At 44.2% G+C, this 16,291-nt stretch overlaps 1 protein-coding gene across 1 annotated transcript; it reads right to left on the bottom strand.

Annotated features, from left to right (window-relative positions):
- Positions 1 to 2,121: 2,121 nt before the first annotated feature.
- On the bottom strand, positions 2,122 to 13,679 carry LOC130473286 (vomeronasal type-2 receptor 26-like; the record flags this gene model as incomplete). The annotated part of the gene is made up of 5 exons (XM_056844812.1): positions 13,527 to 13,679; positions 6,754 to 7,453; positions 5,158 to 5,384; positions 3,288 to 3,414; positions 2,122 to 2,825 (listed from the first exon to the last, which is right to left on the bottom strand). Coding segments are annotated over exons 1-5 (1,911 nt in total), but the record flags the coding sequence as incomplete, so codon positions are not given.
- Between the last annotated feature and the right edge of the window lie 2,612 nt (positions 13,680 to 16,291).

Genomic DNA, 16,291 nt, shown 5'->3' on the forward strand with positions numbered 1-16,291 from the left:
GAGTCCAATGGCCAAAGTGGCCATTTTCTCCTGGTGATCTGATCTCTATCGGCTGGAGATCAGTTGTAATAACAAGAGATTTCCGGCTAGTACCTGGAGATTGAAAACCCTACCTCCAGATCTTTACCTGGAAGTGATTCCTGAACATCAAAGGTGCTGTCCCTCCCTCTGTTTTCCTCCCACTACTCACTGGATTGAGGGTAGAAATTGGAGGGCAGAGGCAGGAGTTTCCCTGTCCTCAGTGGGCACCTGGCAACCCTCCTGCTGGCATTTGTAGCCCAAGCCCTGGCACCATGGCAACACATTACTTACTCCCAAAAATTATACATATATGAAGTTCCATGTTACAATTGTTCTATCAAAAAAGAAAGGAGGAAGAAGGAGGAGAAGTTGGTTTTTATATGCTGATTTTCTCTACATTTTAAGATAATCAAACTGGCTTGCAACCGCCTTCCCTTCCTCTCCCCACAACAGACACCCTGTGAGGTAGGTGGGTCTGAGAGAGCTCTAAGGGAGCTGTGACTAGCCCAAGGATCACCCAGCTAGCTTCATGTGGAGGAGTGGGGAAACCAACCACGTTCTCCAGATTAGAGTCCACCACTCCCAACCACTACGCCACGCTGGCATAGAGCTTCACATTGTGTTATCAGACTGGCAGTGGCTCTGTCCTGAGCTTTATAGCTAGAGCTATACAAACATATACAAACGATGCTACAATGAACTACATACATACAACATCCAAAGCTTATACAGGGCTCCTGCCCTCCTAAAGAAATAGAGTCCAATTCTTCCAGATGCAAGACTGGGGAGGCACTTGCAAGCCGTGAGGCTCTTTTCATTGATGTTCCTTCCACACCGTTTATAGCTGAATTGCTGTTACTTAACTTATCCAGAGCCTGACCTGGATGGCCCAGGCTAGCCTGATCTCATCTGATCTCAGGTCAGCCCTGGTTAGTATTTGGATGGGAGACCATCAAGGAATACCAGGGTTGCTGTGCAGAGGAAGGCACTGGCAAACCACCTCTGTTAGTCTCTTGCCATGAAAACCCCAAAAGGCGTCGCCATAAGTCAGCTGTGACTTGACAGCACTTTACACACACACACAGCTTATCCAGAACAATGAAATTAATAGCACTAACTTGATACCAAACTTCAATAACTACTTGGAGTTGAGCTGCTGTTTTAGCAATTCAGCTATAAGGATCATCAGTGAAAGAGCCTCACGGCTTGCGAGTGCCTCCCCAGTCTTGCATCTGGAAGAAATTGATGTTATTTCTTTAACAGGGCAGGAGCCTGGTATAAGCTTTGGATGCTGTGTGTATGTAGTTCATTGTAGCATCACTTGTATATGTTTGTGTGTTTTAATATTCTTGTATAGGATTGTAAAGGTAGTAAAAACACATTGCATGAAACTGTACAGGATTGTAAAGGTAGTAAAAACACATTGCATGAAACTGATAGTGGTGACGTTGCTGTAGCATTGTCGGGCTAGTTTTTTGTTAACCTTTTACAGCGCATAATTTTTTTTGGTTACTACTTGGAGGTTGGCAAATTTATATCTACACGATGATGTCACTTTTGGTTTATGCAGAACTGCCAGCATTGCACTGGGGTGGGGGGTGGGGGAGAGAACGCTCTAGCATTCATGAAAAAACTCTATGGTTTCCATAGAGTTTTTTTTTGTGAATGCTAAAGCATCCTCCCAGAACACATCTGAAGGGTCTGAGGCACAGGTCTTTCACATAGCCTGCGATCTGGTCCCTCTAATTGCAGGTGTCACAGCCTGGGACACTCAAAAAGCCAAGCAGATGCTCCAAAACTGAGCCACACCTCCTCTCCGAAAGCAGGATTTCATATATGGCCAGTCAATGTAGATGTATATTCACTTCTGCATTCACATCCTCATTCAGTCTCCTTAAAGAGGCCATTATGTTTCATCATTAGGTGTTCCTTTGTATTCAGATGAGGTCTCAGTATAAGAATGTAGCATTTGGGAAGAAAGATGAATCCCAGTAAGCCCAAACTGGAGGCCAAGATGGAGAAGACCTGCACAGCAACCATGTATTTCCCCTTAGTACTCAGGTAGGTGGGCACAAAGGACACCCAAACACTGCAGAAAATCAACATGCTGAAGGTGATCAGCTTGGCTTCATTGAAGGCCCCAGGCAGCTTCCTGGCTAGGAAAGCCACCGTGAAGGAGACGACGGCCAGGAAACCCATGTAGCCAAGGGCAGCATAAAACATGGTGACAGACCCTTCATTACATTGCAGGATGATCTGTCCAGGCTTGGAGTGCATGTCAGAGTCTGGAAAAGGTGGAGAGATGCCCAGCCAGAGGGTGCAGATGCCCACTTGAATACTGGAACAAGAATAGAGAATGAAGTTGGCCAAGCTCTTCCCCAGCCATTTCCTCATCCTGCTGCCTGGCTGTGAGGCCATGAAGGCCACCACCACAGTGACAGTCTTGGCCAACACCGAAGAGACAGCGATGGAGAAGATGATGCTGAAGGTAGTTTGTCGGAGAAGGCAGGTCACCTTCTGGGGCTGACCAATGAAGAGAAAAGAGGAGAGAAATGAAAGCAGGAGGGAGACGAGGAGAATGAGGGAGAGGTTGCGATTGTTGGCTTTCACAACTGGTGTTTCAAAGTATTTAATAAAGATTCCCAACACAAAAATTATGATTAGGCTGAAGAAAAGAGTAAGGAACTTCAGGACAATCCCCAAAGGTTCTTCATAGGACAGGAAGGTGATATGCTTAGGAATACATTGATCTTGGATTTTGTTTGGATGCTGATCTTCTGGACATTTATCGCAATGACTTGCATCTGAAAAGTACATATTAATTTCAATATCACTGCATCTACTTTACAATCATTAATTGACATTATATGCATGCTTACATGCCAGGAAAGCAGGACAAAATAGGGAAGACAGAGAAGTTAGGAAGTAACAATGAATAATAGGGATGGAGTTGGGATGCTTTCAGAGTCAGATTGCCCTCCTTCATTGCAGAAGGTCCTGGGCTTAATCCTTAGCATCATCAGCCAAAACCATCTCAGGCCTCTGGTAGAGCCCTTGGACTCTGGACAATGGATATCAAGCAAAGTGTGGAAAGCACCAGCAAACTGATCCCAAAATCTGACTAGGCATACAGCTCCTTGTATTTGGTCCTAACTGCAGTGGAATGACTGGCCAGGTGAGCCAAAGAGGAGAAGCTGAGGCTGGGAAGGAAGCATCATTTTTGTCCCACCCCCTCCCTCAAAGTGGGGCTCTCATACCTGACCTACTTTCCGAAGTGGAGATTGTCCCTTCTGCACATGGAACACAATCATAACAGCAGAGAGGTTCTCCTTCCTTAATTGCCTTGGTGTATCCTGGTGGACAGTTCTTGGTGCACTTAGACTGAGGTGGGATCTAAGCATAAAGAACAGGTGTGTCAAGGAAAATCCTTTGTTATGTGTGTATGTCTGTGAGTTCTATAGAAATGAGTCATCCACTTGGAAACGACTCAACACAACCTCAAGGGCAGTAAGTAGTAGAAGAAGAAGAGTTGGTTCTTATACCCTGCTTTTCTCTATCTTTAAGGAGTCTCAAAGCAGCTTATAATCACCTTCCCTTTCCCACCCCACAATGACACCTTGTGAGGTAGGTGAGGCTGAAAGTTTTGAGAAAACTGACTGGCCCAAGGTCACCCAGCAGGCTTCACATGGAGGACTGGCAAAACAAACCTGGTTTTCCAGATTAGAGTCCACTGCTCTTAACCTCTATGCAATGCATGTAGTGTGAAGGACAGTATTCTTCTTTAATGGTGGCATGGCAGAGACACCACTTTGCTGTGCAGTAGCAGTGAAGGAAAAGGGTGTGAAGGAAAAATTGGAGGCCTGATAAGAGGTCTGATGGACAAGACATCAGAGACGTTTGTAGCCGTGGTACATGCTCAGATAGAGAGCCATTGTGGGGGGGAGGTGGGATGGTGTTAGGACCTCGCTAGGAGAACCTGATCCCTTGCAAGGGAAGAAATCCTTGCAAAGTGCTGGGAGATTGTACTGGACCAGGGGTGTGCATAAAAAAATTCAGTAAAATTCAGATTGGGATATCTTGGACCCAAGACTTTTGAGGATTCCCAAAAAGTCCTGAATCCCCATACCAGTGTGGGTTTTTTGGGGGGAGGGCTCGGGAATCTGAAAATATTTGGGTCCATTGCCTCAGCGGGTCCAATTTTAGGAGCCCCCATTTCTCGTACAGATAGGGCCCATAAAATTTGACTTCTGACCCAATCTTTAACAAACCTGGGCATTCGTCTAAGGAGATTCACCAGCAGCTATGATGCAAATTTGGTGCCTCTAACTTAAAAAACAGTCCCCTCCCTGAGCATCAGAAATATTCCCCTGGACTACAATGGAGGGGGTAGGATTTAAAAGCCTATGGATGTGTTTTTCCCCCTTTAAGTGGCTGTAGCCGGTGATCCCGAAATGATCCCCAAAACTCCCAAATTTTCCCACCTTTTTTGGGAACAGGATTGCCGGATATAGGTTACATGCAGGGGGGTTTGGGGCCAATAAAGCCAAAAAATATCAATAACATATTTTTTTGCTTTTTTTCAGTTTGGCATTGCTGAATGCATACCCTTAACTGGACCTTCACAGTTTTCTTGCATGCTCTTCAGAATGGTTGGGGCACTGGCAAGGGACGACATGCAGCCAACCTGCTCCAAGTGGCAAAGAACTAGATCAACAGAAAAAAAGGGAGCAAGGTGCTATAGACCCCTTCCTTTTCTGAGCTAAGGCCATGGGACAACTCAGGGCGGCATCCAGACAATGGCCCAAGTCCAACAAAGATGTGTAAGTGAAGGCTGACAGCATGCTCCTGGAAATCAACACAGATAAGACCTGACAGAATCATAGAGTTGGAAGAGACCACCAGGGTCATCTAGTCCAATCCCCCTGCACAATGCAGGAAATTCACAATTACCTCCCCCTCCATGATGTTGACCAACCTCCAAATGTTTATCCCTTCATGCTTTCCCCTGCATTCTTATTTCTTAAGTTTTTAGACTGTAAATTGATTTGACTGAAAGTATCTCATTTATGTATCCTGTATGGTGACTGATATTCAATTACAGCTATTGACATGAAATGAAATAAATGTTTTCCCCACCTCATTACACCATGTGGGCCACACAATGGAATCTTGATCAATGGTGAACTTTATCTCTGGAGACGTTTGTCTCTCTACAGTCCCAACATTGATTATAGCAATTGACCGATTGGGTGTCACTGCCCAATTCACAATGTCGAAGTTGACTGCCATGTCTCCATTCTCATCAAAATTAACACCTTCCATTGAATTGTTTAAAAATTGGAAGTTCTGAGGAAAGGATGAAGCTAGAATTATACAGAAGGCACCAGCATTTAGAAATACAGGAATCTACCTTGGATATTTCAGCCTTGCGTACTCAGAGCTTGAACTTATTTTGATTCAGGGCCAGTTCACATTGCCTTCAGAAACACAGTATCTTTTTCACACTGAAAGTGGACCAGAGGTCCCTTCCTTTTGGTTGGTCTTTAAGATATTACTGGACTCAAATTTAAGTCCCTTCCAGGGTCTTTTATTTCTACTTTTTTTCTATTTTGTGGAAGACTAGAGTTAGAAATATAATTGGTTCTTGTAGGTTATCCGGGCTGTGTAACCGTGGTCTTGGAATTTTCTTTCCTGATGTTTCGCCAGCAACTGTGGCAGGCATCTTCAGAGTAGTAACACTGTAGGACAGTGTCTCTCAGTGTTACTACTCTGAAGATGCCTGCCACAGTTGCTGGCGAAACGTCAGGAAAGAAAATTCCAAGACCACGGTTACACAGCCCGGATAACCTACAAGAACCAATGAACTCTGACCGTGAAAGCCTTCGACAATATTTAGAAATATAAGCTTGATTGTGCACTGTAATTATAAGAAAAGCTTTCTAAGTACACTGATACCTTGATATTTATTTGTCTCGGCATGAGTCAATGTGGCTTGAAGTCAGTGGCAATATAAAACACACATTGTTCCACATCTTCCATTATACTATATATGGATGATCTTGCTGTCCTTCTGTCTAATGCACTTGGGTATGCTTTCAGTTCCTTCTTAGGAGGGTATCACCGTTCTAAAGAACTCTCCTATCCCTCTGAACAATGTGGATCCATGTGCAGATGTGTCCATATACCTGTTTCCATTAAATATACCATGAATTCTAAGATGGTTAGGTCAGGAGCTGCTACCTCTGTATAATAGCATGCCTATAATATTAGGTGTTGTGGAACACAGGCAGGAAGCTGCTGCAGTTGTCTTGTTTGTGGGCTTCCTAGAGGTACATGGTTGGCCAGTGTGTGAACAAGACTGCTGGACTTGATGGGCTTTGGTCTGACCCAGCATGGCTTTTCTTATGTTCTTATGTTCCCTGCACACCTACTATTCTAATACACCTCACCCAATGGAGGGTCTCAGGGCATTCCTCAGGCTGAGCTGCATCCAGAACATCTTTTGCTTGGAAATGGGCTAGATTTCATTTGCCTCTATATGTAAAATCTTCTCAGAGTATGAATATGTAATTGAACAATTGACCAAAATTCTCAGAGAGCGTTAGAGAAGGAATACCTGCCATGGCTGCACCTTCTGAAGTCTCAGCCATCCTCCATTTGATATCCAATTAGATCTGGATAAGTAGGCAGCATTCAAGGCACGTGCCACCACCTGGATTGAGTGGGAAATACTGTAGCTGTCTTGAGAGAGGATATTTTCTAGCAGATCCTGGGATGGGGTCTGCAGTTCCTCTTTCTCTCTGCATCTTGTCCAGCCTTTCACAGACATTACAGGATTTGAATATGAACAATGAAATGTTTCCTCTACAATTGCAATGAAAGGATAGTAAAAGGAATTAAAGTTGTCATATTTGGTTTTCACTTTGGTCTGGATCAAAAAGGAAAAGGAACCATGGATGCGCTGGATATCAACCAACTTGAAAAAGCACCTCAAGCTGAAATCATTCAAGGCTGCTGTGATCCAAACTTTCTCCTCAATGGGTGTTTGGTATTCTCTAGCATATATGATCATCATCACTTCTAGAGTAATCATGGAGTGGAAGTCCCCATAGTAAACAACTACTTTACAGTTTGTCTGCATGAAAAGTGAGAATATGCCAGAGTTAAACCAGTTGCCACCCTCATTCCATTCTGAGATGCTTTCTGTGAAGGCAATGCAAATCCCACTCCTGACAACCACAGGGGTCAAGGTCCTCACGAATCTTTCTCCTTCGTCATTGTCTGGAGCAAGGAGACTGATCCACGTCCATCTGAAATGCAGCAGCATCTTCACAATCCCCATGAAATAGGAATCTTGCTTTGGGGCCATCCGGAAGAAAAAAGGCAAATGTGTTTCATCTTTGAGCACATGATTAACAAAGCCATAGTTGATCTAGTCAAGAAAGGAAGATAATGGTGTTGCCTTTGTAGTCAAGACAAAAATTAGATATTCCTTAACCTATAAGAAATATAAAATTGCTTACCATTGTGACAATTGATGTGGAGGTAGACTCAGAGGCACATTATGGTTCCTGCAAAGTGGGGAACCAGGCTACCTTACATCTCAACTATTAAGGAAGTAGATTTGGGAACACCTTTGGCTGGGAGTTAAACCTAATCCACCTCCCCACTGAGTCCAGTTCCTGCTAAAAGGCAGGTTTAGTTGCTTCTCCACTCTATCATCAGTGGAGTTGCTTGATCACACTAATACATAGGGGGATGATGAAGTCTGGATCTGAAATTTGTAAATGGCTCCCTCCATTCTCAATGACGGCCTCTGAAAAAAAGTGCTCATCTTGGGACCCCTGCGGTGCCTGGGGAAAATGCCATTTCCATCCAAGGGATTACAAGGTCCAGTCCATCCTAGTGAACTGAAGCCTAAGCATGTGCAATTGGAATGAACACATATTCTTCCCTACCCTACCTCAGTGATTTGGATTCGCTGCCTCTGTGGGGTCAAATTTAAGACAGTAAACACTTTGGGGCAGGGACCTATTTTCTTTTACTCGCCAAAATGCCAAGCAATGTGCAGGCTCCTCATTGTGATCATTATTGACGACAATCATAGCTGTACTTCCCAGCACATCTATGTGGTGCTACATCCCTCACTGCCCTGAGATTCCTCAAAATCTTCTCTAATCCTTTGTCACAATGCCTCAGTCCTCCTTAACTACTCCCAAAAGGTCTAATGACATGGAGCTGTTTCTCCTCACCCTCTTTCCCTTCTCAAAGTCAGCTTCAAGGCAGAAGCAGGCAATCAGCTGTAGGGAGTGGAAGGTGATCGCCTTACAGTTGATTTCTGGACACTGCCTGAGTGATGCTGCCTTGACTCTAGAGTAGGGCTGTCGATTCGGTTCCATCCAAACCCAAAACCAGCCAATTTCCCCCGATTCGGCGGTTTCTACTTCGGATGGAACCAAATCCCAAAAAAAGGCAGGAAAACAACAAGCCGAATTTGACGAGTTCGGCACGATCGCTGAATAAATTCGGCAAATTCGGGGGCTCCGAATCAGCAGCATAACCGTCAGTAAGCAATTAGCAGCATTCTCCAGTGCATTCTCCCGCGGCCAATGGTGGCCAAGCTGGGTCTTCTCCTGGTCAATCAGAACAGATATTGTCCCGTTCGATTTTGCCAGGAGAAGAGTATAAAAAACTTCTGCGTCCTCCCGTCCCACTCGAGTCTAGAATTCCTTCCATTTTGGTGGTGCTGCTCCTGACTCTGAGAGATCACGATTCCTGCTTACTGGAATAGGACTGGATTGGATTTCTTCTCGTCCCTGCTCCTGCTAGAAGACATCCACACAGTTTGATTTTGGGGGTTTTCCTCTATACCTTTTCTCCTGTGTGTGTGTGTGTGTGGGGGAGCAGATTCACTCTCTGTGTGTGGGTGGGGAGCAGTTTCTGTGGGTGGGGGCGAAGCCAAACGGGGGTTGCTGGTTCTGCTGTGGGTTTGTGTTTGTGCCCGCTAGCCTCTGCGGGAGTTTGCGTTCTGCTTTTTTTCTGCCCGTGGCCTGTGGCCTGTGGCCTCGCCTGGAGTTGAGCCCGTGCCGTGATGCATGCATGTGAGAGAGTCTCTCCCTCCACTCGCCAACCACCCTGCCTCCTCCTTGGGTCATTTGTGGGTGCTTTGAGCCGAGCCGCAGTGGATTGAGGGGGGATTTGGAGCCCATTCACCTTTATTTGTGGCTGAACCGGGCCATACTGGTTTGAGGGGGAGGGGGTTTGCTGGTTCTGTTGTGTGTTTGCGGCTTTGTGCCCACTGGATGTGGGGGAGACCGAGGTAACAGGTGAAGTTTGGTGATCTGTGCTTCATTCCCATTCCCATGACAGGCCCTGACATAATCATGGTATTCTGTGAACATGTGCAGAATTAATTCCATATAGAGCTTAAACACATCATGCAAACTGAGCCACTATAGAGGATTGTGTAATGTATAATGAAAGTCTGTGTCATGCTGACAGGCTAGCTCTGTGTCATGCTGACAGGCTAGCTCAAGGTTAGCTCTATCAAAGCTAACTACTAAAGTTACCCTGATCTGTCCTTGAAGGGGCAGAGCTGAGCACCTTCCCTTGAAGGGGCAGTGTCATGAGTCAGCCTGAACTCTCCTCGGAAGAAGAGGAGGAAGGAGTGGCAGAGCAGGGTGATGCACCAGTGGAAGTCTTACCAGGGCGACTGGACCATAGGTCTGAACCAGCAAAGTCGGCAGTTGCAGAAGAAGGTGGTACATATTGGGAAGGAGCAGAGGAACAGAGAAGGTTATCACCTCCAGACTCGCCCAGCCCAGTTAGCCGTCAAAGATCAAAGGTTCGGCTTAGTTTGCAGGAGAGGCGTCGCAGCGCGAGATTGCAGGCAATTGGTCGTAGGTGTTTGCAGGAGTCAACACCAGCGAGTGATGCAGAACAGCTGGTCCGGGAAGGGAGTGAAAAGGAACAGCCATAAATCTTAGGCTGGCCAGTCAGTCAGTGTGGGAACAACTTTGCTAATTACTGCAAGCGCTGCTGCTCGTGCTGAGATCTCTGTGCTCAGTATTATCTCGTGTAGGTGCCAGCTACCAGCTCCTGCCCTTCTGGTATCCCTGCAGAACCTGGGAGGACCGAGCCTAGTCCTTGATTCAAAGGAGCTCGTTCTGGTGAGTAGACCTGTTCCTTGTTTAGAGTGCTGCCTTGGTTACACACTCAGTCCACCCACACTACCGGGAAGAGTAAACCGCGACAGGTTCTGCTCCCCCCAGTACTCTCCATTGCTGGGAGTGGAGTCAGAAGCCAAGCACCTCTGCCTGGTCCCTGCCTGTACGCAACAGGCAGCGTAAAGCACTTTGTCCATAAAGTGTGCAAAAGTCACCTTTCTGACTCAGCTGCCAGATGTCAGAATCTCAAAGAATACCAAAGGCAGAATACTTGGCCTTTTCAAGGTCTCAATAGCTGAAACTGTGCTATTGAGGCATTAAAGTTCTCTTAAAGATAAGAGTAACAGGCTTACCTTCTCTTCTGTAATCTGCCCAAGGCTGTCAGTTACTAAAAGATGTTACAGAGTGACAAATGTAAACAATAATTGTGTTTCATGAGTTATATAGTTAAATGTTGTGCTACAGATTTCTAAGTAGTCTCATTTAATGCGTATTGTCCTAACGAAGAGGATGGTATAGAAATTAAATATGTAACATGATCATGTAACTCAGAAATGAGGGTTTATACTTTAAGCACAGAGGAGTAAAAGGGAAGGATGTCCGTATTTGGACAATAAGATATCAGAGGACAGGAGCAGATGCCACTAAGCTCCTGGTATCTGATAAGAAAGAATAAAGGTACCCTTTTGAAGGATAAGAAAGAAAGAATAAAGGCACCCCTCTGAAGGATAAGAAGGAGGGGATAAAGGATCTTTCTTCACTCTTAATGGATCTAGAAACAGCATAAATACAGCTGCAGAACAGCTGGCACTTTAGAGTGCTATGACTGGCAGACTGCAGCTGTCTGATGTAGCACTTCTCCATCTCAAAAGATGTAAAACATTGAAACTCTGTCCTTGCGTGGACAGTAGTTCTCAGAGATATCTTGAAGTATCAAGATCTGGATATTTCAACATATCTTACTTACAGTCTTCTTGTGAGACTGCTCTATTCCTAGAAGAGGATAGAGACCCTTAGAATTCCTATTCTTTGAATAGGAATCTAAGTGCAGTGATCTTTCCATGTATTGGAACACTGAGAGTCCATCAGATTTATGGATTCTTACAAACTAAGCCTATTTGGCTTACCAATGCTAAGCAGCATCCTGAATACAGGGCTAATAGTAGACCTCTGAGATTGTGTCAGAACGTCCTCTACTTAACAGAGGGACTTCTGAACCTCCTCAGAGCAAGAGACCAGAGAAGTTCCTGAAGGGAAAGGAGACTCTCTGTACTCTGTGAGATATGCACAATGCTAATACATTGTACAGCACATACACAGATTGGCACAGTCAAAGAGACTGTAAACAGCTTTAAGCTAACACATACTATTTATACATTCAGCATTGCTGTCTAAAACTAGAAAGAGCATGCATAGCATGTACATACACAATGCCTGATCTTAATGATGATCAGTTAAGAATATTAATAGAAGTCTTTAAAGGATTCAAGACTTAGCAAATACAGATACTCTGGGATAACTTCATATGTTCTCATAGAGCTTAGACTCTTAAAGGACTCCAGATGACACAGATGACACAGCAAGGTATAGTGTGTCTTCTGTACAGAAATGTTATGATGTTTTGAATGATTTAAGTTAGGATGCTTCTAACCAAATCTTTCTCCAAAGAATTAACCATATTTTGACAGGATTTCTGTAACCTTATATTCTGAATGAAAGTGCAATGCACTAAGGATACTTTATGAGTATATTCTGACTAAGATACTCCTTTATGGAGGCAAAGAGAATGTGAATGATTACTTGCTACATAAACATGTTTAAGACTAATGATGTCTATCCTTATATGATATTTTAAGGCTTTGCAACCAAAAAGCATATATTGTATAATGTAAATAAATGCGTTTTTTATATACTTCTACTCTTGTCCATTATTATAAATTTATTGGCGTGTTCAAGAGATGTCCTAGGAGCAATAACAAGTTTCTAGGAACCGTTGATTCCGGTCTAGTGGTGTCTCGCTGAATAAGATAACATATCCCTTCTCAGGAAGGGGTCCTTTCTAAGAGTGTAGGCACTTAACGGCCCGAACCGCGACAAGGTCTGTCCTCGTTGGTTATTCCTCCGCTTCTAGGTGGCTGCTTTGTTTGTGATGCTGCCTGGTGTTTAGCTTTGTGTAAGGCAGGCTGCACTAGTTGTGAGGTAGGGTACAAGAAAATGGGCTACGAACGTTGAACTCTGGTGTCTGTTCTTTGCTTACTTCCTCTTGAAGTCTGTGTTTGTCTCACCTGTGCGTTTTTGGACCTCTTCCCCCACATCAACCACAACACAAGCAATTTTAAATACAAACCTATTAATGAACTGTGCAACTATAGAAACTTTATGAAATAGTAAACATCCATTTGAAATTTTTAGAAGACTGTGCAAGCATTTTAACTTTTTAACATTTTCACAATATAAACCTTTCCTACTAATAGCAGATCAACTTCACAACCAAACCTTTCTTAAATTTTTTGTTTTTAATATAAACTTTTTAAACAATGGTAAACAATTATAACTTTTTTGTTAATTTTTTGTTTAACATTTACACTTTGTTAACAGGAGACATTAACGTGGGCCGAACACATGCTGCTCCAGGTGGCTGACATGCTCCTCTAGCACGTCAACTGCGGAGGGGGGTGGAGAAAAAGGAAAGGTTGAAACATGTGAGACTCATTATTTGCCACAGTGTGAGCATCAGAACATAGGAAGAGCCCCACTGGTCTGACTCAGAAGTGCTCTCGTGGTGTTCTTATTTTACACTGTTGTACATAGTGATTTTTGCAGGGTCTTAAACATCACTCAAAAGTTTGATCAGAGACCACAGTGGGGAAAAATAGTGTATAGATACCAGAGGGAAAAGAGCCCCGTGGCGCAGAGTGGTAAGCTGCAGTACTGCAGTCCAAGCTCTGCTCACGACCTGAGTTCGATCCTGACGGAAATTGGTTTCAGGTAGCTGGCTCAACGTTGACTCAACCTTCCATCCTTCCGAGGTCGGTAAAATGAGTACCCAGCTTGCTGGAGGTAAAGGGAAGATTACTGGGGAAGGCACTGGCAAACCACCCCATAAATAGAAGTCTGGCTAGTAAACGTCGGGATGTGATGTCACCCCATGGGTCAAGAATGACCCGGTGCTTGCACAGGGGACCTTTACCTTTTTACCAGAGGGAAATCATGTTCAACTCTCAAATCATGTTCAACTCTGTTCAGAATTATTTTCTATCTTTATGGTGCTCACTACCTCCCTATTGACTTCTGTGGAGTGATATTAGACCCAGCCCACACATTCATTTATTTTCTTACCTGAGGCATTTTGTAGATGCTTAAGATGGTTGAAATCTCATTGGAGGCTTCAGAGTGAAGAACAGCCAAGAGATTATTTTGTCCTCCACATCTGTAGTTTGGGACATTCGCCTGACCCCCAGAGAGCAAGTCTACCACTGCATCAGAAGTCATTCTTGCATTGAAATAGTTCTCATAGACGTTGTACCCCAGAGTGACGTTGGGTAGCAGCCTGGGTTGTTTATTGATTTCCTCAGTGGCAAACAAGAAGGAAAGGAGTTCTGAATACTTCGCCTCATGGGCGCTGCAAGATAATGGTTACATTTCATCTTCTATTGAATGATGACATGCACAATCCTGCTTCTTTTCCATTCAGGAACTTTGCAAGCACTCCGCTTGTAAGTAAAATCATCAATAGGTTTTACAATGGTTGTCGCTTTTAAAGCTTTGAATTATACACTGTTTGGTCCTTCTTTGAGTCAGTGTTGCAAACTAACAGTGTGCTATACTGGGCCATATCCAGAGTGCAGCTAATTCATGCACCACCTCATCTGGATCACTGATTTACACCACCTAAGGTTCTTTGGGGTTTTTTTAGGTACTAAAGTTTACATCTATGCCTATGTGGTTTTTTCTTTTTTTAAATAAATTGATATCATATTTCTCATTAAAGGGAAACATTTTTCATAAAAAATGGAGGATTATAGGTTGGTTCCTTCTAAAAATAAAGGCACTCCAAATGCCATTCATCTGATTTGCTCACCTTTGCCTGCCCATTATCCCTCTATCTTTTTCACTGTTTGGTATGGTCAAAATACCAAGAGAAGAAACTCCCTTGATCTACTAAGACAGTGAGTATGGCTGGGTACTTCAAGGAGGCTGAGGAAGAACAGATATGTTTTAGGAAGGTTTTCATTGGGCGAAAACGCATGGTCGCTTTAGCCTCCTTTATTCCTGTTTCAGCCAGGATTCAGCCAGGATCGAATGCATGCATTTTCGCTGAACGTGCATTCCATCCTGGCTGAAACAGGGAATAAAGGAGGCTAAAGCGACTGTGCGTTTTCACCCATTGTGCGCAGATACATGGTTTGCTCAACAGTATTCTGCTGGGAGGTCTCATGCAGCAAAACACACAAACACATAAAAAGGTGCCTAGCAACTGAATGGTATATGTTTCTGCGGGTAATGAGAAAATCCTGATTTTCCATCCATTTTAAACCCTGCTGGGAAAGGTGGCAGTCCCACCAAGTGAGGAAAGCTGGCTGCAGCCCTGACCCTGCAATAATCTGCTGTGGCTATCACTTCCATCCTCAGCCATGCAAGAAAAAGCTGAGGAGGTACCGAATTAGGGGTCTGGAGACAGATAAATCCTCCCTGGGACCTCCAGGGTGTCGGTTGCTTAATCTTAGCACAGAGTTCCAGTTTGCAATAATAACAGCGAGGGGCCATGGCTTAGTGGTAGAGCACCTGCTTGGCATTCAGAAGGTCCCAGGTTCAACCTCAGGCATCCCCAGTTTAAATGATGAGGTAGTAGGTGATGTGACAGACATCTGCCTAAGACCCTAGAGATCCAGTCCCAGTTTGAATAGACAGTAATGACCATGATGGACCAGTGGTCTGATTCAGTATAAGGCAGCGACACACATTCATATGTATCATTCTGATGGAAAATAGTGTTTCATAAAACCATTGCAGAATATGAGAGGCTTGATTTCCATCAGAGAAAGAGAGCTGCCAGATCATCAGTATCAGTTCCTGAATACATGGTTGGCCTCAAAATCAATTGCAAAGGCACTTTCAGAGCTGGAAAACAAAACCTGGTCCTTTCTTGTACAAGGTAAAATCGCATGCCCAGTTATATGCAGTCCAGCATAGATCAGTCTTAATATTTTCAGCAATTGTTAGAACATAAGAACATAAGAAAGGCCATGCTGGATCAGACCAAGGCCCATCAAGTCCAGCAGTCTGTTCACAGAGTGGCCAACCAGGTGCCTCTAGGAAGCCCCAGAAACAAGTCGACTGCAGCAGCACCATCCTGCCTGTGTTCCACCGCACCCAAAATGATACTCATGCTCCTCTGATACTAGAGAGAATAGGTATGCAGCATGACTAGTATCCATTTTAACTAATAGCCATGAATACCCCTTTCCTCCATGAATATGTCCACTCCTCTCTTAAAGCCTTCCAAGTTGGCAGCCATCACCACATCCTGGGGCAGGGAGTTCCACAATTTAACTATGTGTTGTGAGAAAAAATACTTCCTTTTATCTGTTTTGAATCTGTCACCCTCTAGCTTCAACAGATGACCTTGTGTTCTAGTATTATGGGAGAAGTTTTTCTCCCTGTCCACTCTCTCTAAACCATGCATAATTTTATAGACCTCTATCATGTCTCCCCTCAGCCGCCTTCTTTCCAAGCTAAACAGCCCTAAGCGTCTTAACCGCTCCCCATAGGACAGTTGCTCCAGTCCCCTGATCATTTTGGTTGCTCTTTTCTGCACCTTCTCAAGCTCTGTAATATCCTTTTTTTAGGTGTGGTGACCAGAACTGTACACAGTATTCCAGGTGTGGTCTCAACATAGATTTGTACAATAGATTTGCCTGAGCATGCTGAAGGCTCTCCTCTGCTTACTCTATGCTGCATTCTTTGTTTGTTTGTTTATTTATTTATTTGTTGCACCAGGTAGTCCTCCCCTGGCTTCTCGCTATCTATCTATTATGCTTTTCTTCTAGAGACCTCAGAAGGGCAGGTGTGCCAGTCTACCTCTGAGTGTAGTTTGCTGGAGG

Source organism: Euleptes europaea, chromosome 1 (assembly GCF_029931775.1).
Source record: "Euleptes europaea isolate rEulEur1 chromosome 1, rEulEur1.hap1, whole genome shotgun sequence".
Lineage (NCBI taxonomy): Eukaryota > Metazoa > Chordata > Lepidosauria > Squamata > Sphaerodactylidae > Euleptes > Euleptes europaea.